This window comes from Anabrus simplex, chromosome 1, assembly GCF_040414725.1.
Source record: "Anabrus simplex isolate iqAnaSimp1 chromosome 1, ASM4041472v1, whole genome shotgun sequence".
Classification (NCBI taxonomy): Eukaryota; Metazoa; Arthropoda; class Insecta; order Orthoptera; family Tettigoniidae; genus Anabrus; species Anabrus simplex.
The window spans coordinates 1,563,045,540-1,563,073,404 of NC_090265.1; the positions used below are offsets into that span (position 1 = coordinate 1,563,045,540).

At 38.7% G+C, this 27,865-nt stretch overlaps 1 protein-coding gene across 1 annotated transcript in view; it reads right to left on the minus strand.

Annotated features, from left to right (window-relative positions):
- Positions 1-4,103: 4,103 nt before the first annotated feature.
- The window catches only part of rictor (rapamycin-insensitive companion of Tor), a 540,306-nt gene continuing 516,544 nt past the window's right edge, over positions 4,104-27,865 (minus strand). Inside the window, exon 30 of the mRNA XM_067138126.2 lies at positions 4,104-6,460. Coding sequence (XP_066994227.2) covers positions 4,994-6,460 — 1,467 coding nt within the window. The 3' untranslated portion in view covers positions 4,104-4,993. The remainder of the gene's footprint in view (positions 6,461-27,865) is intronic.

The window sequence follows — 27,865 nt, forward strand, 5'->3', positions numbered from 1 at the left end:
ATGGCAGCCAAAGTCATTCCTCGCAGTTGCACATGGTCGAATATAACCTCCAATTCAAACCAGAAAATAAGGTTAATAACCCACTGCTTCAAAATAAAAGGCTTCTGCTAACTTTTGTTGTAGAAAGTGTGTGAACTGCAATAATACTTCGATATTTTTGTTGGCCCCTGTGCACTTTTCTTTCATATTTGTTGTCTGATGCTTTTCACACCACCGGTTCAGTGTACCGGTACTTGTTATTTTATAATACCCAGCAGAAAAGGTTTTTCATGTTTGTTCTCTCATTTTTAATACTTTCCTCTCATCTTTAGAAATAGTAAATAGGCCTATATTTTTCACTGTATCCGCGAATACATTACGTAAAATGCCTTCATGTTGGAAAAAATTGTATGTAGTGTTTCCATATCCCTGTTGGATAGTGTTTATTTGCATATTCATTAGTAAGTTTTCTCACTTAACACATTCTTTTTTCTTGTCCCCTGCAGAAATGTCTTAACGGGGTTTCAGTGTATACGACATGTTGTTGTGTACTGCTTTTCTTGTGATTTAATATTTGAATGAATGAAAACCTACAACCTATTTTCCAGTCATTGACCAGGTCAGGGATGGAATGAATGAAGCCCCTATCTTGCGGCGATAATGGAGAGTGTTGCTGGAATGAAAGATGACAGGGAAAACTGGAGTACCTGGAGATAAACCTGTCCTGCCTCTGCTTTGTCCAGCACAAATCTCACATGGACTGACCGGGATTTGAACCATGGAACCCAGTGTTGAGAGGTCGACGCGCTGCCGCCTGAGCCACGGAAGCCTTTGTTTTAATATTTAAATGTTCAAAATTGTTTCCTGTTTTGCAACTAATAAAATATAACTAAATTTTTCTAATCAAATGCTGTTTCTTATCTTGTGTTTCACCATATTTTTTAACCCTACCATCCCACAGCTTATTTCAAACCTTGTATTTTCCTAACCCCTGAGAGTTCCTACAGATTTACTAACTGTACAACCTAGCCCTCCTTTACTGTCAACCATTTATAAGTTTTTATTTTATCTTGTCGCTGATCTTGTATCCAGTAGGGAAATAATCAGCACTACCTTCATGTCATTTTGCTTTTGTTATATCGCTGTTTGTAGATGCTGTAGAAGGGGTTTCCGCTTTGTTGCGGGTAAAGGTACTTACATTAATGGTGTTTGTTTCAGCTAAGTTTTCACACGCATCCCATTGATTACTGTCACTTAGTTTGACTATCTTACTGCGAATTAGCAATTTGCCCATTTTGACTGGTGACTGTAAACTGGAGGTAAAACCAGATGACATATTGTACATTACATACATACATACATACATACATACATTATCATTATAGACTGTTTTGCCTTTCAGCGTTCAGTCTGCAAGCCTCTGAGAATTTACTAAACGTCGCCACAATCCTCGATTTGCAACTAGTGCTGTGGCCTCATTTAGTTCTATACCTCTTACCTTTAAATCGTTAGAAACCGAGTCTAACCATCGTCGTCTTGGTCTCCCTCTACTTCTCTTACCCTCCATAACAGAGTCCATTATTCTCCTAGGTAACCTAACCTCCTCCATTCGCCTCACATGACCCCACCACCAAAGCCGGTTTATGCGTACAGCTTCATCCATGGAGTTCATTCCTAAATTAGACTTTATCTCCTCATTCCGAGTACCCTCCTGCCATTGTTCCCACCTGTTTGTACCAGCAATCATTCTTGCTACTTTCATGTCTGTTACTTCTAACTTATGAATAAGATATCCTGAGTCCACCCAGCTTTCGCTCCCGTAAAGCAAAGTTGGTCTGAAAACAGACCGATGTAAAGATAGTTTCATCTGGGAGCTGACTTCCTTCTTACAGAATACTGCTGATCGCAACTGCGAGCTCACTGCATTAGCTTTACTACACCTTGATTCAATCTCACTTACTATATTACCATCTGGGAGAACACACAACCTAAATATTTGAAATTATCGACCTGTTCTAGCTTTGTATCACCAATCTGACATTCAATTCTGTTGAATTTCTTACCTACTGACATCAGTTTAGTCTTCGAGAGGCTAATTTTCATACCATACTCATTGCACCTATTTTCAAGTTCCAAGATATTAGACTGCAGGCTTTCGGCACAGTCTACCATTAAGACCAAGTCGTCAGCATAGGCCAAACTGCTTACTACATTTCCACCTAACTGAATCCATCCCTGCCATTTTATACCTTTCAGCAGATGATCCATGTAAACTACGAACAGCAAAGGTGAAAGATTACAGCCTTGTCTAACTCCAGTAAGTACCCTGAACCAAGAACTCATTCTACCATCAATTCTCACTAAAGCCCAATTGTCAACATAAATGCCTTTAATTGATTTTAATAATCTATCTTTAATTCCATAGTCCCCAAGTATGGCGAACATCTTTTCCCTCGGTACCCTGTCATATGCTTTCTCTAGATCTACGAAACATAAACATAACTGCCTATTCCTCTCGTAGCATTTTACAATTACCTGGCGCATACTGAAAATCTGATCCTGACAGCTTCTCTGTGGTCTGAAACCACACTGGTTTTCATCCAACTTCCTCTCAACAACTGATCGCACCCTCCCTTCCAAGATGCCAGTGAATACTTTGCCTGGTATACTAATCAATGAGATACCTCGATAGTTGTTGCAATCCTTCCCATTCCCTTGCTTATAGATAGGTGCAATTACTGCTTTTGTCCAATCTGAAGGTACCTTACCAACACTCCACGCTAATTTGACTACACGATGAAGCCATTTCATTCCTGCCTTCCCACTATACTTCGCCATTTCAGGTCTAATTTCATCTATTCCTGCTGCCTTATGACAATGGAGTTTATTTACTATCCTTTCCACTTCCTCAAGCATAATTTCACCAACATCATTTTCCTCCTCCCCATGAGCTTGGCTGTTTGCAACACCACCATGATGATTTCCTTTTACATTGAGAAGATGTTCAAAATATTCCCTCCACCTCTCCAGTGATTCCCTGGGATCTATTATGAGTTCACCTGAATTACTTAAAACACTGTTCATTTCCTTTTTCCCTCCCTTCCTAAGATTCTTTATTACTGTCCAGAAAGGTTTCCCTGCTGCTTGACCTAGCCTTTCCAGGTTATTACCAAAATCTTCCCATGACTTCTTTTTGGATTCAACAACTATTTGTTTCGCTCTGTTTCTTTCATCTACGTACAAATCCCTGTCTGCCTCGGCCCTTGTTTGGAACCATTTCTGATAAGCCTTCTTTTTACGTTTACAGGCTGCTCTCACTTCTTCATTCCACCAAGATGTTCGCCTTTTCCCATCTTTACACACAGTTGTTCCTAGGCATTCCCTTGCTGTTTCTACTACAGCATCCCTGTATGCCACCCATTCACTTTCTATATCCTGAACCTGCTTACTGTCTACTGTTTGAAACTTCTCACTAATCATATCCATGTACTTCTGTCTAATTTCCTCGTCCTGGAGATTTTCTACCCTTATTCGTTTGCAGACAGATTTCACTTTCTCTACCCTAGGCCTAGAGATACTTAGTTCACTACAGATCAGATAGTGGTCTGTATCATCGAAAAATCCGCGAAAAACTCGTACATTCCTAACAGATTTCCTGAATTCAAAGTCTGTTAAGATATAGTCTATTATGGATCTGGTACCCCTAGCCTCCCATGTGTAGCGGTGAATAGCCTTATGCTTGAAGAATGTATTCGTAACAGTTAAACCCATACTAGCACAGAAGTCCAGCAAACGCTTCCCATTCCCATTAGCTTCCATATCTTCCCCACATTTACCAATCACCTTTTCGTATCCTTCAGTACATTAGGCAACTAAAAAATTCTTACTAAAACTGTTGTTGGTTTAACTTGAATACAGCTAACATATTCCATTTTTACTGACATTCATCTAAAGTATACAGGGTTTTCATTGGTTGATAATTGATGGTACAATATGAGTTAATATTTTGCAGTTTGCCATATGTGTTTGTCGGGTTCAAAATTGTGTGTTTATAACAACAGAAAAGCATGGTGAGTACTTGATATAAACATCTGATCTGCCAATATAATAAAACTGATTGCCACTTGGGGATGGGGTGGGATGGCGGCAACGATTTGGAACACAACAATATATCTTTCAAACTATATGCGACATTCACAATACAAGTCAGTCTATAAGCTACGCTACATTTGTATTTTGGCAAATGGGAATCCAGGATTCCAATAATAAACCATCATATATTATTTTGCATCAGTAAATAATCGAGAAATCTTTTGGAAATGTAAATATTTTTTTAGAAACCATTCTGGAATGTGGCAGGATGGTTTCAAGGCATTTAAAAAAGAAGTGGGAAGCCATCCCACTACATTCTACCCTGCCTATATGCTGTTACACGCTATGCCAGGAAATATGTCAATCTCATCATTTAAAAATCAAAAGAAAGAGGGAATAAATCTGCTTTTACAATATCTTAAGTTGTTATATTAGAGCTTGAATAAAGCAACAAGCTTACCTCCAATGTATTTACTCAGGAGTGTGAAATATTTCCAACAGCATACAAAAGACTGCTCTGGTCCAACACTTATTTCTTTTATCATAACATTAATACATGCAAAATAAATATCAACATATGTGGGAAACAACACAACACTGAACACAGGATTATGTAAACATACAGTACAATGATATAACACTCATTCTGAATCCATTGATTTATTATAACAAATCACATTTTCAGGCAGAATCGTCTGAATTTTTGTTTAAAGCTCAGTGACTGTCACAAAAAGCCACCTGAATGACTGACTGATTTGCATTTAAGATATCACACTCCTAGTTAACAATTCATAGCATGGCTCATTTACTCCTCTGACATTCACAAACACTTTCATTCAACAACATTCTTGCACAATAAGTTTACATATATATTTAAATAGCAGCTAAATTTAAATCAAAACCTTAATACATATTGCGAGTTTCACCGGCTTTGTTTCAACTGATGACTTGTAGCAGGAACATTCTTATTTGCATGAGGAACATTTACTTCCGATATGTTTGGGGCTGCTGTTGTTGCCAGCTTCCGATGGCGAACACATGCAGATTTTTTGGAGGAACTAGCATTAACAGACGACTTAATCTCAGAAGCTTGTGGAATACTATCAATTGGCAATAAATGGGAAGCAACACTATCACTAGTCCTTGAAAGAGAAGAATTAGGATAATTTAGGAGTAAAGGGTTTGGTGATTCAGTACTGGGGTCACATATGCATGTCCTTGTGTTACCACTAACAGCACTAGTACATTTATCACAATGAGTTACCGGTTCAGAAAGATTTTGTGATGACTTTGGAGCACTTCCTAAGGAGTTTACTTTTTCAAATCGACTGCTTACACCAGAGTCTGCTTCTTTTCCACTCTTCAAGTGGTTTACTTTACAGTAAGATGTCCCAGAGACAATATTTGAAGGCTGAAGGAGAAGTGAATTTTCCTGATAGTGAACTGTAACTGCTTTCTGCATTTCTACACTAATAGAAGGTAAAGATTTCTCCAATTTTGAAAGTTCTTGTAAACACTTTTCTGCACAACCATTATTGACTAGCACACCATTATTACTAACTCCTGGAGCAACACCTGGAGTTTTGGTGATCTGAGCGACAGCAGCTGGCTTTGAATTAATGAGGTTTACCTTATTTGAGGGACACTCTGCAGGATTGTATGGATACTTACTGGTTCCAGTGACGAGAACTTTGTTTACTGCATCAGAGATTACACCTGTACCTTTAGAGGTTTTATGTAAGAAACACGATTCTAGAACAGGGGAATCTGGAGTTCTTAAACCACTGTTCACACGGACAGTCTCATCTATCATGGGAATATCATCAAACTGTAAGTTAAGAAACCCTGCCTCCTCCTCTTCCTCCTCATTCATTAGCTCATTTGAAGCAGTACTAATAGATTCAGTAGAAGAGAATCGTTCTAAACTGGACACAGATGTAGTAATTTCTTCTTTAACAACTTCCAGTGGAGGGGAACGAACTGAATAACAACTAGGTGGTGCTACTGCTATAGGAACTGGATCAGAAATATTGGTCCTGTGTGATGCGCTATTTGCTGTACTGGAGGTCAAGGCAGAAGTTGTACTTATTTGTGTACCACTAGACAGCACGGAACTAACAGTTGGCAGTGGATTATCTTCAACACGAGTATCCTGAGTGACAGTAACCTCTGGAGAGTGGCCAGAGGATGCCAACTTCATTGAGAGAGCAGAGATAGCTCCGGTGAAGGATTTAGGCCCACCAGTCAGGTTTCCTCCCGATGTATTACTAGAATCAACGGAAATACCAGGTATGGCAGTCTGAAGACTTGTGCTGTTACTTCCTTCTGCAGCTCCTGCTGGTTGAGGCTGTTGTTGAATTTGCAAGATATTAGCAGGCTCCTCATACAACTAAAATGAAACAGATCACAACACAATTAATCACTTTTCTACAAACCTATGGAACAGATGGGGAAAAATTGTATTCAGCACATAAATACATGTGAACAGATTAATAACAATTCTAAAATGAAGCCTTCTGTATTAATCTGTCCCATATTCAAGAAGATATGTGAAGGAGAATTTTATTAGTAATGCAAAATACAAGTTGAATTCCGTTGAGGGATACTTCTGACTCAACGAGTACCTAAGTAATTTCCTCCAACAAATTAAACTGTGTTACTTACTTCCTCAAAGATCTTATCTGCTCCAGTATCAGTATGACAAAGACGATCTTTACAACATTCTACATAGGGAATTTAACGATACATGGGTGCGGACTTTGTACGTGTTCACCTTACGAGTATTTCCTTATTTATCAAACTTTTCTTCATTTGAAATACATTTAAACACTGGTGTTGAAAATATGTCATGGGCTACAATTGTTCTAAATTTTTAAATTACTGGTAAAAGTGACCTGACCTATTTCAGATATAAGGCATGCAGCTGCAAAACTTATTTTGTCAATGAAAACAGAATTTTTAGAAATCAGGTAAACCTGTCGTTTGCTTATGCCTAATGTTAGAGGGATAAATCTTTTACCAATTAACAGCAGAATATGGGTCCTGTCTACCATCAAATCTGCAACTCATACATTCAGATATTTTAAATAAAATAGTTCAGGCATAATGTAATTTGTAACAGTATCCCAGAGATAATGATCTTTGCAACAGTTCAGATTAGCAAGTTATCATATGCTAGGAAATGGAAAAAACTCTTTTTAATCAAAATATAATTATATTAATTTTACAGTAGTCAACTCAAATTACATATAAATTAGAACACCTGCCCTCATTTAAGGTTTCCTGTTGTTCTAACAGTTTCTTAAAAAAAGTCTAGTTTTGTCATCTTGCTTCCAATTTTCTTCAAAATGTTTCAATTTTAATGTTTTTAACTTTTTATAAGTACATCTCTCTCCACAATATCAGGAACAATATTCATATTTACATACATACATACATACATACATATCTTTATTGCCCACCCTAGTGTACACCATCGGCTTACAGGCAATAAAGACAGACAGAGCGAAACAAAGGAAAACAAGTAATAATAGCAACTACATCTCTCTTAAAACTACTTAACTACATTAACTACCTCTACATCTACTCAGTATCATCCCACACTTACACGGATAGCCAGCACACATGCAGGACGATACCGCACTACTAACTACCCTAAGCCCAACCCCTGACTACCACCTAAAAAAATTAAAAAAATTAATTAGACTGGTCGCTGCAACAGCCCTGGCATGGAACACACGCCCACCAACCCGTCTACAGCAGCCACCAGCCTTGCCACGTGAGAACTGGTATCGTATCTCACCGACCCTCGCTGACAAACACTGTGTTCCTTTCCTTATCATGTGTTACAAGCCACCCTGGCTGAAACCAGACCCAATAGGTGGCCTGCAACACACTTCCGCTATGTACGTCACACCTACTCTTGTCCATTGTCAGCACACTACCTTCCCTATCCTTTTCCTTTCCGTGCAGACATGCTCAAGTCTAACTTCTTTGGAGTGGGGTCAAGTCCCCACCCCTCCCTCTTCCCTTGATACGTCACCTTCACCTCTCACGCACTACTCCCGCTCTCTACATCTCACCTTATAAAACTTAAGACTTAAATATCAGCTAACAACCATTTAACATCCCTCATCAACGCACCTAAAACAATTAACACTTTTTTTTTTTTTTTTTTTACACAGACAAACTTTTTTCATTCGAAGTCCATTAGTTCACTCAGACTTCTCCACCTACCGCACCACACTTCACATATCAAACCGTCTCACCTTATTAAGCTTCAGACTTAAACTTCAACTAACAATCATTTTACATCCTTCATCATCGCAATTAAAACAATTTGACTTTTTTTTTTTTTTTTTTTTTTTTTTACACACAAACAAACAGTTTCCATTCCAAATCCATTAGTTCACTCCGTCTTCTCAGTCTACAACACCTCAATTACATCAAACTGTTAGACTTATCCCATTTCTTCCATCCTATTAAACTTAATACGTAAACATCAAGAATCCCTCAATTTTACACCCCTCATCAAGGCATCTACACCATTTAACTTTTTTTTTTTTTCCTATGACCTACTTTCATAATTTCCATACTGCCAACATTTTCTCCTTAACTACATTCCCACTTAATCTATCTCAATTCTATCACATATACCTTCTTTATACTCCCTCCTCACACAAATACACTTAAACAATCCATTTTTTTTTTCCACTCCTCATTTACACACCAATAGACAGTACTCCATTCCAAGTCCATTAGTTCACTCAGTCAACTCGCTTTTTTTGTTTTATTTATTATTATTATTATTATTTTACTTCCATCTAAGCTTTACACTACCCTCAAACCTACTCAACCTCCCCTTTTCTCAACGCTTACCTAATTTTCTCAGGCTTTCCCTTTGCCCCAGGCGGATCACCTTTCCACAGGGCAAGGTGCTCTCTGCACAACCCCTGTTACTCCCTCAATTTCTTTATAAATATAGCTCTGGCCACATTTAAGAATTTCGCTATATTCGTTCCTTTCTCCCACTCTCTACATAATCAAGATGTTATCTTATAGCTTTCCCCTACCATATGCAGCTCCTTCTTACTTAGTAGTTTGATCTTTATCTCCGCCAAAGGTCGGCATTGATTAAAAATATGCAGCTCCTCCCACTTCTCTCCACGTAACACACATCTATCCCTATTCTCACTCCCTACCCATCCCCTATTCCTCGGAACACCCAATACCCACCAATACAAACCTCTCTTATGCCTTCTACCCTCAAACTCCGTTTTCGGGTTTATTACTTCCACCAATTTATTTAATACTGATAAAGAGACTCTCTCTCTGCATTCCCCTATTAAGCTCTGTCTTTCAATATCTAGTAGTCTTCCCTTTATCCTTTCCCATACCCATTTATTCCTACCATCCCCCCAGACCTCTCCATATACCCCCAATCCAATCTTTTGTAACCATTTTTTGCACTTATTCACCCAGTAACCTTCATTCGTCATACCTTTCTGAAAATTAAACGTTTCTTGTACTAACGCCCCACCGTTCCCTTCCTTCAATCTAGTCCAGTACTTGAACACCCTCTTAGCTATTTCAACCTCTATCGACTCTTTACAGACTAATCTGGCCCCGGCATTGGCTGTACAATTCGGTAGGTCCATCATGATCTTGCTAAATTTCGCCACCACCTGGTTTAGCTCACTCCTGTCTTCCTCCATTCCCCATACTTCAACCCCAAATAGCATTTTGCCCATTACCAGTGATTTAAACACCGTTTTCTGAATTTTGTATTTCACGTCTGGAAATTTCTTTTCTAATACCCCTACTACCGCAAGCGCTCCTCTTCCTTTAAGTTTTGCCTTCTTACACTGATTTTTCCAAGAAGCATTCTTACTAATTATTACACCTAGGTACTCAATTTTTCCCCCCTGGTTTAATTTCTTCCTGCTCCAGCCTCCAGACTTCCTTATTCTTTCTCCCACCCCTTTTCCTACACACCATTATCTCAGCCTTTCTTACATTTACTCTGAGAGACCATTTCCTAGTATATTCAACTACCTTGTCCAACCCTTTTTGCAACCCATTCGCCGTCAAAGCCAAAATCGATAGGTCATCCGCGAATAGCAACCCCGGAACCTCCATTTTCCCTACCCAAGGGCATTGCCATGCGTCTCCACCATGACCCTCTAAAATATTATTTATAAATAATATAAATAATATCGGGGATAGCTTACATCCCTGTCTCACCCCGCTTTTCAATTCAAAACACTTACTCAACCTTCCATCCTGCAATTTAATCATCACAAACACTTCCTCATAAATAGTTTCAATTGCCACCCTCATTTTTTTCGACATTCCAACCTCCCCTAATCTCAAAAATAGCGCCTCCCTACTGACCGTATCAAAGGCTTTTTCTAAGTCAATCGCTGCTATAAATAATTTACGCCCTGCTATCCTCACATACTTTGTAATCAAAGTGTCCAGAATCCAAACATTATCAACTGTATTACATCCTTTCCTAAATCCATTTTGGAACTCAGATATCCTACCGTACTGTTCCACCCAATTTGTTATCCTATTCGCCAAAACCCCTGTGTACACCTTTGACAGAGAGTCTAGGAGTGTAATTCCTCTATAGTTGTTTGGATCACTACTAGCTCCTTTATTTTTATAAATAGGGCATAATACCCCCTTCCTCCATTCTCTAGGAAATTTCCCCATTTCCAGCAACCTATTAAAGAATTTCACAATCCCTCTCAACATCGGTTCATTTGCCCCTACCTCTTTCCATACACTATTGGAAATACCATTCACACCTCCTGCAGCCTTAGGTCTAGCATTTTTTAATACTGTAATTACCTCCTGCCTTGTTATCTCTCCATCCAATAATGTAATGCCTACTTCCAGTTCCCTTCCAATTTGTGACTTGTCTATTTCTCTACCCAATTTCCTCTCCCCTTCTAAAAGCCTTTTCAAATGCCTAACCCACTCGTTTTCTCCTATTTTATCCCCCTTCCCCTCCGGTTTCGTTCTTCTGATCTTGTTTATCGACTCCCAAATCCTCTCAAATTTCTTCTCTCTACAATATATATTTATTTTTTCAGCTTCCGCCTCCTTCCATCCTCTTTTCTTCTCATTCAAAACCTCCTTATATTCCCTTCTCAATTTACAATATTCCTTCCTTTTTTCTTGCACACCCTCCTTCCTAAACTCCGCTAGGGCTCTCATTACAACCTCACGTTTTCTCCTACAGTCTTCATCAAACCATCCATTCATTTTATTCTTTTTTCCCTCTACCCTTCTCCTCACTTTCTTCCCCACCCTCCATACAGGGATTTCAATTAATTTTAGCACGTTATCCATATCATTCCCTTCTACCGCCCTTTCAATTCCTACCCTTAATATATCTCCCTCCTCTTTCAAATGCCGTCTTAATTTCTCTTTAGTATTATCATCCCATACATACTTCCATCCTCCATTCCTATACCTCTCCTTACTTTCCTCCATCTTTCCCTTCTCATCAGCAACCAAATTTCTCAATTTTATTTTGATAGGCATATGTTCTGTCAACTCACAATCTAACACATCAAAACTTATTATTCTCCTTAACGCTATCTCTGAGCTTATTCCTATATCCACCACACTCCCTCCATTTGTTGTAATATACGTCAAATCTCCCACACTATCCCCCTTCATCCACCCATTTAAAATAAATAAATGTTCTATAGCACATAACTCTAATAACCTTTCTCCATAACTATTTACAACATTATCCTTACTCTTCCTTTGCAGTACCCCATCTACTTTTACTTCTTTCTCGTATACCGGTACTCTATTGCTCACTCTCGCATTCCAATCCCCCAATAAAATCATCCCATCTTCTACATACATTCCTTTAATTGTGTTTATTTCTTCAATCAGTTCGTCAAAAAAATGTTTATTTGCATAAACTGAATCGCTCGGATGGTTATAAAGCAGTGCCAGACAAATTGCTTCCGGTGCCCCCTTCCCCATTTTTACTCTCAACCACACTACCCCTTCTACCCTAGTCTGTAACGTCTCCACCCATTCAGCTATCTCATTTCTTATTAAAACTACTATGCCCCCTGGGTTTCGGCCCCTCTTCCCTATTTTTTTCCTTAACACGTTAACTACTCTATAACCGTCCCATGTAATTTCAACCCCCTTCCCTAACCACGTCTCTACTAGAGCAATAATCTCAAAATCTTTCACTAAATCCACAATTTCCTTATTCCCTAACTTCCCCATCAACCCCTCAATATTCAGCATCCCTATCACCATATCTAGTTGTTTATTTCCTCCCCCTCCCTCCCTATACTTCTGCATTTCACCACTTCCCCCCTTACTTCTCGTGATTCTTCCTTTTGGCTCCACCCCATCCCTCTCTTTCTTCTCACCCCCATCCTTCCCCTCCGTGCCAGAGCCTTTTTTCCCACCCCATAGATCTTTTAAACTTAAGGATCTCGCCTTATTTAACGCCTGCTTTCTCTCCAGGTTTATTTCTGCATTACTCCTATTCGGGGAGGTTAAGTCACTACCCTGACTCCTTTCCCTTCCCGTCACCTCTTCACTACCTGTGTTCACTTCACTTCGGTCTAATGTCCTACTTGTTGATTCACTCCTTCCTGGGCTGTTCTGACTCATCAAGGACTCTGCTGTCTTCGCTACCTGCCCACTGACACCGCAGTCCCATCTTCTCTCTTCCTTCTCCGTACTGATGTCGCCCTGCTCTTGATTTCTGCAACTCATTTCCTCCTCACATTTTTCCATCCTCAGCAGTTCCTCCTGTGTCCACGATCGCGACCAATTTCTGCCTGAAGTTACCAGACATCTCCCCACTATCTTGACTCGCAATCCCTGCGCTCTAGCACGCCACATATGCCGCTTATAGACATCCATCCGCATCCTGTCTTCTTTCTCTATCTCAGCCTTCAAATAAATGTTCGACCCTTTCAAATTTCCAGCATTCCTCAGAAGAATATCAGCCATCAGGGTTGATATTAATCTTAACTTCACCAGCCTATGTCCCTTGTTCCTTCCCACTCTATATATATCATCTATATCAACTTCAGAAAAGTTTATCTTCATTTTGTTCGAAACTATGTCCACCACTTTCAATACTAATTCCACTTTTGATTCTGTTCCTTCCTCAGGTACACCATACACAAACACATTTTTTCTTGCTGATTCGTTCCTCGCTAACCTCACTTCTCTCTTCATTGCTGTTAATTCCTCTTCCAGTACCACCACCTTCTTTTTCAAGCTCCCTACCTCATCTTCTATCTCCGATAACTTGTCATTTACACCTCCAATTTCTTCTTTTATAAAACTTTTTAAGTCCTTCATCTCCTTCATTTGGGTTGCCTGGTGTTCCTGCATCATTTCCTTAATTTCTTCTCCTTTGCTTGCTTCCTTCACCACTCTCTTGATCTCTTCAAGCTCCTCCCAGCCGAACGGTCCCCGGTTAGGACCCGGGTTCTTTTCTATACCTCCTACCACCAGCAGCGTCGCAATAACCGTCGCACACAACATAATCTCCAACAGTCCTTTATAACCACTAATTTCTCTTCTTTTCTCAACTCCAACTTCCTTCCAACACTGCCTTGCACCATGCCATCTTCCAATTCTCAGCCTGTATTGCTGTAGCGTTATTCCCATATTGCGCACCTCAGCTCATTCACACGTCCGCACTTCCCGATGTCTCGCTCGTGACTGTGATATATTCATATTTGCTGTTCCACATTTCAAAATACCTTTTGCCTGTCTAAAATCACTGTTGTATTTTATTTCATGTTGCACAACACAGCTTCCTTGCTTTGTTTTCTTGATAATAACCCTTTTCGATGGTTGCAACTTAAAATGCCATTGAGCGGGTTCTTTAATAATCACTTTTGAAATGGCACTCTTCCAGTCTTGTACCCAATACATCTGGTCTCCCAAATGAATGCCAGTCGCCCGATATTAAAAAAACTTTAGATAACACTAGCTTACAAAAAAAGTTTTTTGGGAGGTACAAACTAAAATAGGCAGTTTTATTAATTTTGTAATGCTGAATTCATAAACAAATTTTGTTTTGCTACATCACATCAGGTTAACCTGGTGAGCCGAACATGTCCCCGGACACTCCTGGCACTAAAAGCCATACGCCATTTCATTTTCTTAAAATATCTGGTTAAATGGCAATTGTACAAAATGATATTTTGTTGTTACATAAATTTTCAATACTTAGTATTGTGATAGTACATATATCACACCCTTGCACTGTATTTAGAAGTGAGAGATATTATTGTCAGTATTTGATTTTATTATTATTATTATTATTATTATTATTATTATTATTATTATTATTATTATTATCAGTATTTCAGTTGTATATTTTTTCATTAATATTTTAACCTGGAAGGTCTCCATGTGTTGTATGAGTAATTTATTTTGTACAACAGCTGGGAAAACATTGCTATATTGAACTTGAAAACTTTACACGAGTCATTTGGAACTAACCAGAGTCCGTTGATATTGTAGTTGGAAATCTCCGATGAGTCATGTGAAACACCCCAGGGTCTGTTGATGCTGTCATTGTCATGGGATCCGAGAGAGGTTCAGAGCATGGTCTTGACAAGAGGACCTACTCATGATTGGCTGGCCAGGATGAAATCTCGACGTATCATGCGAGAACTTAGGTCTATATATGCATCTGATCAAACGGCAAAAAACACACTGTACGGGAATGAAGTAGTGCTGACACACACCATACAGGAGTGAAACTGGATGCACGATACTGTAGTGACACTGCTGCACGGTACTGGACTGGACTTCAAAAGTTCGTGGAACGTGTCTGACCTACAAACTGTGGAGTGCTGAGGCACTGGGTATTGTATCACTTTGTAGCGGCCAGGTATTACAGGTTGGTGAAAGCTATATCAGACTTTCCATAATTTATATTCAGGAACGACAAGCATGTGTTGCTCAAATGTGTATATCTTTAAAACAAGAGTCAGTGAACACAGTATTATGAGGTACAGTATCTGTGTGATATAATAAGTGCCGATTATGAGAATTGGCAAGTCGTGTTGATACAGAGACAGTGAAGGGTACTAATCTATATACAGTGAAACCTCGGAATGCGAGTAATTTGGTCTACGAGTGTTTTGCAAGACGAGCAAATATTTTAAATAAGTTGTAACTTGATAAGTGAGCAAAGCAAGGTTCCGCAATACGAGAGTCACATGTGCCTATGTTTTCCCCTCCCCTGTTTGTTTGTTGAACGGATGAATGAGGTCTTTGATCCTGTAGTGAAGAAATACCTTTCAGAAAATAATCTGCCGCTCAAAGTCTTGCTGGTTATGGACAATGCTCCTGCTCATCCTCCAGGTTTTGAGGCCTTGAGGACGACTTACTGGAGGAATTCAAGTTCATTAAGGTCAAGTTCCTTCCTCCCAACACTACTCCGCTACTCCAGCCTATGGATCAGGAAGTCACTTCAAACTTCAAGAAGCTATACACCAAAGCACTATTTCAGCGATGCTTCGAAGTAACTGAAGGAACAAACCTTACCCCCCCCCCCCCCGAGAGTTTGGGAGAAATCATTTCCCCATCGTGAACTGCCTGAAGATCATCGATAAAGCCTGGGATGGAGTCACAAGAGAACTCTCACTTCCGCTTGGGGAAAGCTGTGGCCTGACTGAGTTCTTGGACGTGACTTTGAGGGGATTGTTAGTGACAATGAGCCGCCGATTGTCGATGAAATTGTGTCCTTAGGGAAGACTATGGGGCTGGAGGTGAATGACGTTGACGTTCAAGAGCTGGTGGAAGAACATAGCCAGGAACTGATGGACCTTCATCATGAACAACAGGAGGAGGTTATGGAGATGTCCAGGGAAGAGGAGGAGGAAAAGTCAATGGAATCTCTCACTTCAACTGAAATTCAGGAGAAGTGCAAAATGTGGGAAACGGTGAAAAATTTTGTAGAAAAACACCATCCAAATAAAGCTGTAGCAGTGCGAGTGATGAATCAGTTCAATGACAATGCAATGTCACATTTTCGTGAAATCCTCTCGGAAAGAGGCAAAAGCAACAGTCATTGGACAGGTTCCTCGTTAAAGTTGCACAAAAAGAAAACAATTTCAGTGAGCCAACAGATAGCAGTGATTCTGTTTGTGAAATTCGTGCGACACAGTAACTCTTCTCATGTCATCTCTCGTCTCCCTCACACCAACAATGATTCTATAGTAAGGAAAAGTGCACTTTAATTTTTTATGTTATATTTTGTTATATATACTGTTGCCATTAGGCAACAAATAATTTTTCACCTGTGTAAATGGATAAATATTATAGACAGAGGTAGTTTTACGGCACACCTCCCATATCCCAGTGATGCCTTGTTATTATTATTATTATTATTATTATTATTATTATTATTATTATTATTATTATTATTATACACATAACATAATACAAATCAGCCCTACAGCCAAAGGTCGTACTAGTATACTTGCTTATTGCAATACTTATACGTACCCATGGCCAGTAGGCAGTAATGTTCGGTCTTTGAATGTTAAAAGCTTACGGTAAAATCGTGAAAAATCATACATATATTCCAATATGGCAATCCACATCACATACGAGTGTTAAGCTATTAGGCCCAGTTAAGAATTGCTGGTATATCTAAAACACTGAGCATATGTTGAACATTAAAGCTTGAAATTTTCTTCACCAAACGGAAACGAAAAATAATTCATGCAGTAGAGGGTTAAGAAATGGTATGCGAATAAATATTTTTGTGTTGTGGACGAATCATCCGCGTTTCAATTATTTCTTATGGGAAAACTTGCTTTGATATACGAGCACTTTGGATTACAAGCATGTTGCCGGAACGAATTATGCTCGCAACCCAAGGTTCCAGTGTATATATACATTGTTCAATAGACTAACTACAAATGGTGGCTTAGTTCTCGCTTTTGATTTCCTACTGTTTTCATTGTTGTTGTAAATATGAATTCTTCCAGTAATATTTTGTGTGTATTATATGTATATTTTGGTGTGTTGATGAGGTGCTCATGCACGGATTTTATTGAGAATATAGTTAGTTATTTTAGAATCAGTGGAGTTATTGATGAACCTAGGTGCAGTTCCTACCTATTTCGTTGTTTTCAGAAGGTTAGGTAAGGCCTGAAGCAGATGTACCAGAACGCAGCATTATGTACACGTCCTGGGAGATAAACAATTATCATGCTCTACCTAAATTCGAGGGATCCATTCTGGTGAACTCTGGCGCCCATACTACAGACATTTTGATTAATTATTGTTATTAATTCGATTCATTCATTTATTTCAATTATTTTATCAAGTTTTTGCATAATTTTATTTATTCAGTTATTTAAGATTATTAATATTAACAGTAAAATTACAAATGGCACCCAAGCATGGGGCAATGATTATAGTTAATTATTAATATTATTTATTGGTATTTATAAAAGTTACAGTATTGATAGAATTATGCATGCAGAGGAGAGAGATAAAACATACAAACTAAACAAGTTAGTAAGCAAAGTAAATGATACATAAATTGAAAGCTTTCTCACATTTTCTCGATCAAATTTTTCCATTTCCCATAGAATTTTGATGTTTTTTGAAGTGTATGATTACTCTCTGGAAGGGTCGTCAAGTGCAACTGACCACAGTAAGAGGCCATCATATTTATATCCAAACGGCCCTGGTAGCATTATTCTGCATCTTGAGATCCTGGTGGAACCTTTCACCTTGCTCTTTACTTACAGCTCCAAACTTTGGAGGGAAGTAGTCCAGATGTGATACTAAGAAATGAAACTTTAGGCCATAACGTAAGGAAAGAAAACGTGAGTGCTCTCTCGTAATTAACAGGCAGTGGCGTCAGACTGCACTAGTGTAGCTATGGATGAACCGCGCTGCTCGCGTTAATACAATAAGCGGCAATACACAAAACGTACACAAAATAAATTCTCTAAGAATTCCAGTTGCCAGAATGACCTTTGAATTATTCCCTTTCATGTACCATGTGTGTACAGTCCAGGAATATTTGAATAGAGGAAGTTGGTAAACACACTAATTTAATGGCTTAATGTAATCCTCTGAAAAGATTTGAACATCAGAAATTCTGAAATGACTTACAAAATAATGAGATATAGTTGAAACAATTATGCATTTCACATTATCTAAGACATATACAAAAAAATGCAACTCACCCTCGAAAACATTAGTTGTCCGAAACCTTAGAGAACTTCAGTGACGACTTTGCTGATTTGAACGATAAAATCTCTTTTCTTATTTTCTTTGTACGGAAGAAGAATCGGCACATAATGTAATGAAACTAATTTTCCCACAAGGTCATATATGTGATCACTGCTGCATCCAAAGTCTGTGAGTCGGCCGAGTCGGACAAATATAGAGTCCATACTGTCCAAACGTGCACATATCACCCAATGAATTTTGTTCTGATAGCAATTTTTCTGAGACAACCTCTTCTACTTGCAATAGCAACCTAAACACACACAGTGAAGGATATGTCAAGTATCACAAGCCTTTCTTCGTGCCATAATCTTTAATGAGGATAAATGTTGCCAGTGGAAGCTTAAGTAGCTGTTCACTATGAAGGATGCGAGCACAATCTAAGCAGTCAACATATTTGTTACATTTTCTTACTTGGAGACTGCCAAGTGAAACACTGCATTCTGTTCTGTGAGGTTTCCCTCGTAAGGAAGAGTTATTTCATTTTCCCAGTCCGTGAGTACTATTTTTCTTTAATTTCTTTATTCTTACATTCATTTTCTTTAGCCATTGCTCGGATATGACTAACAAATGAAGTGTGGGTGGGTGGGGGGGGGATCTATCACTGACTCGCAATTTGCAATCGAATTTAAGGCGAGTTTGCACGCAACTAATTTTTTTTGGTTCTAATTAAATTCCTACCAAGTTTTTTAACTTGTCTCGTCAAATTTAAAGTAGTTCTAGAAACATCAACGTCACTATCAGCTACTTTACAGGGCAAAGAGAGACCAGGTTTTTTTAATTTTTACATTATTGTCACTATTAAGTATTTTAGATGTAGAGGGAAAATTTAGTTCATTACATACTAAGCTACTACTGTTAATATTGTCATTGAATACATGTTCTTAGAGTAACTTTTGTCTGAATGGGGGGTTTTGAATTTCCAGGGACTTGCTTAAATAGGATGGTAAGTTTGGTAAAATGTCAGAGCTCCTGGCTTTAAGCTCTACCTTATTCTCTGAATTTCAACTTTTTCCCCACTAATAATAAATGAGTCTACCTTTACAATAAGATCTTCTGAAAAATGGCACTCGCAAATCATGGACTTATGCGTAAGCTGCATGTCTTTTCTTGGGATTGCTCTAGCCCACTCAGAAAAATGCTCATTTTCAGGTGGTAAGAAGAAATGTTTACCTTCACCTGACCTGTAACCAGATCGACTCCCCGACACAAAGCACAACGGCAATTTCATTCACTATATTCCAAAATATAGTTATTATACTCAAAAAATCACTCCTACTACAAGTCAAAATGTGCACACCCAATATAAACAATGCCATCTGTTCATCCAAAGCGATCGTTGCGCTGCAGTGGCAAATCTTCGCACTATAGCCACTAGTTTCTTCATTGCTGTAATGGGAAGCGAGTCGAAGTGCTCTCACTTTCTCTTTCTATTTGCTATGTTTCGACTCATACTACAATCGAGTTGGTTAAATTTGTCCAACATGTTTCTAACAATTTCTTTGTATAGAGGGTCCTTAATGTTGAAAAGGGGTTTTGTCACTACTTCTTTGAATGCATTCCATGCATCTTCATCAATTTTCGTCATTGTTTCTGTAAAAAAATTTACCATGATCAATTTACGAATCTGTGATCCATCAAATACTCCTTCTTTGATTTTTGCATCTGATAATGTGGAAAATTTTGTGCATAAATATTTGAAGCATGGACTATTTTTGTCTAATGCCTTAACATACTGTTTCATCATTTCTACTCTGATGTGCAAGGGTGGACATAAAATTAATTCACAGGCAACAAGACTTACATTCAAGACATTTTTGGATCCTGACTGAAGTTGATACCTTTCAGGTCACTGTACAGTATCCCAATGTTTATTTCATTCCCTCCTATCCCATTCGGATAGGGAACAGGGACATTTTGTGTAGCCTTTTTATTGTCCCAGCAGCAATCCAATGACCTTCAAATCACTGCAAATTTGCTATTCATGCTCTTGATATTTAATTTTTCAAGCACAAACTTTAATGTCTTGTATGTTTCGGACAGCTTCGTGGAGTGTGCAAGTGGTATGGAAGAGAGAACATTGAAGTAAAACTGCCTTAAAATGTATTTTGGAAGAGTCAATAAAAAGGTGCCAACTGCTAGGATCATATTCTTTCTCTTCCAATTGATGCAAAAGATTTCAAACATCCGTGCAAAATAAAAGTTAATCTTCTTGTTTCTTCTTCTTCTTCTTCTTCTTCTTTTATGACCACATAGGATCACTTTAGTCAGTCCGTCGTTCAGGTCTCTTTGAAGGGATTGTTCGGGCTTTGCGGTCCTCCCAGTACTTCTTTAGACGCTCCGATCTTCGTGCCCTTTCCTCAGTTGAAAATGTGCGTGTTGTTGGTTTGTTTTGTGTAAGGGTAAAGCGGAGGTTTGTATTCTTGAGTTTTGTATTCAATTTTATCTTATTTTTGGTGTCTTCTGTTGTAAGGCCTATTTCCTTCAGATCCTCTCTTACTTCTCTGATCCATTTACATCCTGTTGTGGTATTTTTTGAGACGAGATTGTGTTGTACTAGTTGTTTCAGAAGTCTCGAGTCCTGCATCCTCATGATATGTCCAAAGAATCCCAGTCTCCTCTTACGCATAGTATCTGTAATGGGTTCTAGCTCTTTGTACACGACTTTGTTAGGTATTAACCGCCACTGTCCATCTTTCTGATATTTTTTGTTGATACAGGTTCTTCCAATCCTCCTTTCAATTTTCTGAAGTCTGTCAGTCTTTGATTGTTTATTCAGGTAAAAGAGTGTTTCTGCTGCATATGTAGCTTCCGGTTTTATAACTGTGTTGTAGTGTTTTATTTTTGTATTTATTGATAGACATTTCTTTTTGTAGATATCCCATGTTAATTTTTGTGCTTTAGCTAATCTATTTGTTCTTACTTGGATTGAGATTTTTTCATTTAAGTTATGTGTTATTACTTCTCCAAGATATTTAAACTGAGTTACTATTTTGATTTTATTACCATTTATGGTGACTTCTTTTAGCTGTGTTGGTTTTTGGGGCATAATTTCTGTTTTTTCAAATGATATTTTGAGGCCAATTTTATTTGCAATGTTTTGAAGTTCTGATATCTGGGTTTTTGCTTCTTTTATGTCCACTGCTAGTAATGCTAAATCGTCAGCAAAACCCAGGCAATTTGTTTTGATTTTTCGGCCAATCTTTATTTTGGGGGGACATTTTCTAAACCATTCCCTCATTACCATTTCTAGAGCACAGTTAAATAATAGTGGTGAGAGCCCATCTCCCTGCCGTAGTCCAGTTTTAATTTCAAATGTCTCTGATGTTTCACCCCTAAACTTCACTTTTGACTTGGTATTGGTGAGAGTCAATTTTATCATGTTTATTAATTTGGGGTGTAGTCCAAGGTGTCTTAAAATTTTAAACAGAGATTCTCTATGGATGCAATCATAAGCTTTCTTGAAATCTACAAATGTTATCACCATATCTCTGTTTCTTCTCCTGTTATAGTCCATTATCAACTTAAGACTCATGATCTGATCAGGACAGCTCCTCCAGGGTCTGAAACCTCCTTGATATTCTCCTAGTTCTTTCTCAAGTTGTAAACTTATCCTATTAAGGATGATTATTGAAAATATTTTGTATGTTATATCTAGGAGAGAGATTCCCCTGTAGTTATTAGGGTCGGTTTTGTCCCCTTTTTTGTGCAGAGGATGAATGAGGGCTGTTGTCCAGTGTTCTGGTAGTTCTTCTTTAATCCAGATAGAGACAAGTTGTTGATGGAGGGCAACTTTTGCTGAGTTTCCTGCATATTTCCAGATTTCCGCAAAGGTCTGATCTTCTCCTGGCGCTTTGTAGTTTTTTAATTTATTCAGAGCCTGGTAGACTTCCTTTATTGTGGGGGGATTGATGTTTTCTGGTGATGTTTTTATCGGGGTGTTGGTGTCCAAATGAAGGAGTTCTGTAGGTTCCTCACAATTTAAAAGCTTGTTGAAATGTTTAGCCAGAATTTCTGCATTGTCTTTATTGTTATGGGCCAGCTTACCATCTTCATCCTTCATCAGTAGGGTCGGGGGTTCATATTTTTGGAGTTGCTTTCTGAAGGTTTTGTAGTAGTCCCTTGATTTAGTTTTACTGAACTGTTCTTCAATTAACTGCAGGGTGTCCTTATGATGTTGTCTTTTTATTCTTCTTAAGACTTGGGTAGTTTCTTTTCTCTGTTTTACTAGCTTTTGATAGGATATTTCTGTCTTTTGGGACTGATGTAATAGCCATGCCTGATGTCTTTTCTCCACTGTTTCATCACATTCACTGTTCCACCATTGGTGTTTTTTACGTGGTTTAATTGGAGCTAGGTCTTCTGCAATTTGTTTAAGGTTGTGTACTAAGTCTTCAAGTTTGTCTGTGATTTTTATTTTTTCAGTTGCTTTCTGGTAATTTTTGTTGTTGATTAGCTGGGTAGGATCTATTTTTCTTTTAGTTTTAAGGGCTTGCTTTTGTTGTCTCCTCTGGGGAGTGAGTTTAATTTTAATTTTAACTACGTAGTGATCTGAACCTGTGTCTATTCCTCGGAGGACTTTGACGTTATAGATCTCTTTGTGGTGGTATTTGTCCATGCAGACGTGGTCCAGTTGCCATTCTCCTTTAGTGTAGTCAGGGTGTTTCCATGTTTTGAGTTTTTGAGGTTTCCTCTTAAAACATGTAGATTTTGAGATTAAATTATGGTTTCTACACAGGTCAACTAGTCTCTCTCCATTTTTATTTGTTTTCTTGTGTGCTGGCCATTTTCCGATGATGTCACGGTATTTTCTTTCTCTGCCTAGTTGAGCGAATCTTCTTGTTTATAATATTTTTGAAAATCTTTCTCACAATTTCTGTACTATGAAAATATAACCCCAGATTCCAACATATTCTTTTTGCGTAGTCTAGAGCCAAGTAATTCACTCTTTTCTTTGGTTAACTCTAAATCCCTTGTTGTAAAAAAAAAATCAATTTGGATTGTGTAAATTTGTTTGTTGGTGTGTCATCTTGATGTGGCTCGAAAACCATTTCTTCAGCGTCCAATTGCAAGGAACTGCTTTCAGTTTCATCACTCAAGTTACCAAGTGGCGTGGGTACTGGTAAGTCAGGTCCATGAGGAGCAGGCTGAATAGCTGGCACAAGATTTGGATATTTAATTCTGTTTTTGTTTTTCTTATTGTAATCGTTGGTCATACAAAAATAACAGTCGTAATAATGATTGTTATGTTCTCACCATTGCATGGGTATGAAAAACGGCAATGAGTTTCGTTTGCCCTCAGGCCAGTAACAAAGTCCCTTGCCACAGGTACTGCATACAATAAGAGGTGTGAAAGATGTGTCTTGATCTCCAACTTTCAAACAGAAGTAAGAAAAATAAAGTTTCTTTGTAAATGAGTTTATTTGTCACACCTTGGATTCAAACACATAAATTCCACAAATGTAGCAAAACTTTTGAGAACTTTGTTTACACTGCCTTCTGTGCATCCCTGACACACTAGCCATGATGGACTTAAAATACTAAGGGTACGTTTATGCTGCAGCTTCGCTGCTGGCACATCGCCAAGCCTCGCTGCTCGATGTTAGGCGATGATTAAACAAACCAATGGATCTCAATCGGTGCTTTTATCCTGGAGCTCGGCCTATAGCTGCGCAGCTGGCTGCTATCCTCGCCACATCCGTGGTCTCCAACATGTTTGATTTTCAAACGTGGCACATCGCCGGCTATCCTGTAACTTGGACTGTGATTGGTTCTTTCAAGGTCACCCGCTCTCCCACTCTTCCTCTCCTTGCACTCTATACACATGATATAAATGTTGATTCCCGTAGGGAATCAGAAATATTTGTCCTGAATGAGTAAATTTATAATACCAATATAAATGGTCCGTTATTGGAGATTATAAATTTTCCAGTTAACTCATTCCTGGTTGCCAGCATCTTGCCCCCGTGTGCTACTTTGGGCTTAACAGTTGGTACCTAGCACACCCACCAAGACGCATGGCTAGTGCATAACGTGGAGGCCACTGCGTAGGCTACTTGGAGCTACCGGCAGTGCCAATGCACTATGAGAGACTTTGTCTCATTACCAAAAATTGATGCCTGCTTGGCCATCAGATGATATAGATGTTGATTCCCATAGGTACCAACTGTTGAGCCCAACCTAGCACAGGGGGACAAACGCTGTATTACTCTATACACATGTTCAGTGATCACTTGCTCACTTGCTATCTGAATCTGTCTTCGAACTCGATGCAATTTGGAACCAGGGGCATGCGGATCATCACAAGAGGTTCATAAGAAGTAAAAGGAGTGACGAGATGACGAGTGGCCAGTAGAGCTCGTTCTCCGTCTTCTAAGGGATAATGGCCTCTTTTATAGTGTTTAAAAGTGAAGCTTGTATTTGTTTTTAATTTTATTATTGTTAACTACTTATTCTATTGATTACGTGTTTATCTATGTTTGCATATTTTTAATTTGAATTAAATATATTATTTTACTTCTATGTCAGTGCCTCATTCAATTTTATTTCATTTTACTCTTTTTAATTTTAGAGGAAAATAAGGCATTGGGAATTAGATCCACTGATTATTTTCAATTCATAATAATTTTCCTCATAATTTTTCTAATCCTAGTCAGTGGGTTAATTTTAACGTTTAATCCATTTCGTCTCATATCATCAGGGGCCGATGACCTAGATGTTAAACCAAAAGCCAAACCCCATGGCACTACAGCCCTTGAAGGGCCTTGGCCTAGCAAGCGACCGCTGTTCAGCCCGAAGACCTGCAGATTACGAGGTGTCGTGTGGTCAGCACGACGAATCCTCTCAGCAGTTATTCTTGGCTTTCTAGACCAAGGCCGTTATCTTACCGTCAGAAAGCTCCTCAATTTTAATCACGTAGGCTGAGTGGACCTCGAACCAGCCCTCAGGTCCAGGTAAAAATCTCTGACCTGGCCGGGAATCGAACCCGGGGCCTTTGGGTAAGAGGCAGGCACATTACCCCTACACCACGGGGCCGGCGACCTAGATGTTAGCCCACATTAAACAGCAAGCATCATCATCATCATCATCATCATCATCATCATCAAACTATGGAATGAAGTGGAAAAAGAATGCGGAACGATTATGTCAACTTTGTTCTTTTATTCTTGCTACTTAGGGGACCTCCGTCATTACAAGCAGGTGATTTATATGAAGTACCTCATTTTTTATGGAAAGTCCGACAGTTATTTTTTCAAACTGTAAATACATTTTGTTTAGGAGACCTAACTAAAGTCAAAATGAGATAATCCATAACCCCTTATTTTACATTATTCAAAAGTATACTATTAAATTAGGAAATGAAGCATTTGTAACTTCATTCTTCAATCAACTCCTGCAGTAGAAATGCACTGAAAAATCCAGGCGAGGCATTTTACACTTGTTATTACACATTGTCCGACTCGTTGGCCGAACGGTCAGCGTACTGGCCTTCGGTTCAGAGGGTCCCGGGTTCGATTCCCGGCCGGGTCGGGGATTTTAACCTTAATTGGTTAATTCCAATGGTCCGGGGGCTGGGTGTTTGTGCTGTCCCCAACATTCCTGCAACTCACACACCACACATAACACTATCCTCCACCACAATAACACGCAGTTACCTACAAATGGCAGATGCCGCCCACCCTCATCGGAGGGTCTGCCTTACAAGGGCTGCACTCGGCTAGAAATAGCCACACGAAATTATTATTACACATTCAGTAAACCAAATTATTGTAAGATATACTCGCCAACAGAACTGCGACTCACTTTTTAAAAAAATCTCTGACTGTATTCCGCACTTCAAAAGCTTCAGCTGGAGCTGCGTTGTTTCTCCTTGATGGGGTAACTCTTGGAAGTACGTCTTCGTAGTCTAAGTGTTCAGCCCCTCTACATTTATAATTAAATTATGAAAAATACAAACAGCCCTAACTATCAGTTCCGCTGTTTTGAATTTTCGACTACATCTTTGAGCTGCCAGCAGCGTGCGCGCGGGACTGGTGCAGGGTAAAAGCTCCATGGCGAACAGCATGGCTGCACTAATGTACTCTAATATAAAAGTTTCATGAGTAACAATCAACTGAAGCACAGTTCTTATATTCACATTAATGCACACACGCACAAATACAAATGAATGTAAAAGACGCATTAAATGCATACTTGTTGGAGTGCGTCTCAAGCACAACTGACTATTAACCTATTTTATCTTGAAAAGGAATGACAGCCCAACATATACATCGGATAAGGAATGGGATTTAAAACACTTCTATTTATACAAGTGATATGAGGTAGCAACTCTGCGCTCTCTTAACTGCAATCCAACTTCCCTCGTGCTCTTAATATTGCATATCTAAATTTATAGGAAACAGAATTGAGAACTTTGTCCCTGGCTTACGTCTCGATCTGTCACCCTCACACATGGGAATAATCACGTGTTTCCCTCCCTTGATGTAAAATATGCTATTATTCCAAAGTGAGTTGCATGAGAACTCTTATGAAAGCAGATACTACAAAATAGAACTGCATCAAAATTTGATGTAATATGAAAGAAATGGTATCATTTTTGGGCTCAGGGCATAAATTTCCTTATAAAAAAAAGCATATTTTCTATTTTACTGCAAAATCATGTCGGCTAGTGTAATCTTTGTCAGTTAGCAATGTTGTATGCTTTTTTTTTATATCAGCCTCAGTTCACCAAAAAATCCAGTCTGGAGGGATATAGCAGTGGCCAACTATAGGAAACACCAGTGTAATTTTTATTTACTGTCGCTGGGGATCATGACTCAGAAATTTGCCTAACATACCAATCAAAATTTTATTCTTGTTTAGGTCACCGCAGCTATTGGCAACCAGTCTGACTAAAGCCTGCAAGCTCTATTGCTACTTACGTATGATATAAGGCAGAAGCTATTTGATTATGCACCCTTTGGGTAATCATTTTTGATCCAAATATAAGGAAAGGTTCTCTCTTTACTTTGAGTGTCTTTTGATGTTCCTGAACATACAGTGAAATTATACAGGTATAACTGGCGTACATAGTGGTAGATCATGGAAGACTACTGACAAAAATGGACTAGTGTCATCTTTGTCAGTTAGCAATGTTGTATGCTTTTTTTATATCAGCCTCAGTTCACCAAAAAATCCAGTCTGGAGGGATATAGGATATAGGAATTACACTAGAAAAAAGAGTGACTGAATGGGTGGCTATATATCTAGAAAAGAGAACTCAGAGAATTAGAGTAGGCGAAGCTTTATCTGACCCTGTAATAATTAAGAGGGGAATACCTCAAGGCAGTATTATTGGACCTTCATGTTTTCTTATATATATCAATGATATGTGTAAAGAAGTGGAATCAGAGATAAGGCTGTTTGCAGACGATGTTATTTTGACATAGTAATAAATAAGTTACAAGATTGTGAGCAGCTGCAGGGTGACCTCGATAGTGTTGTGAGATGGACGGTGGGCAATGGTAATGGTATT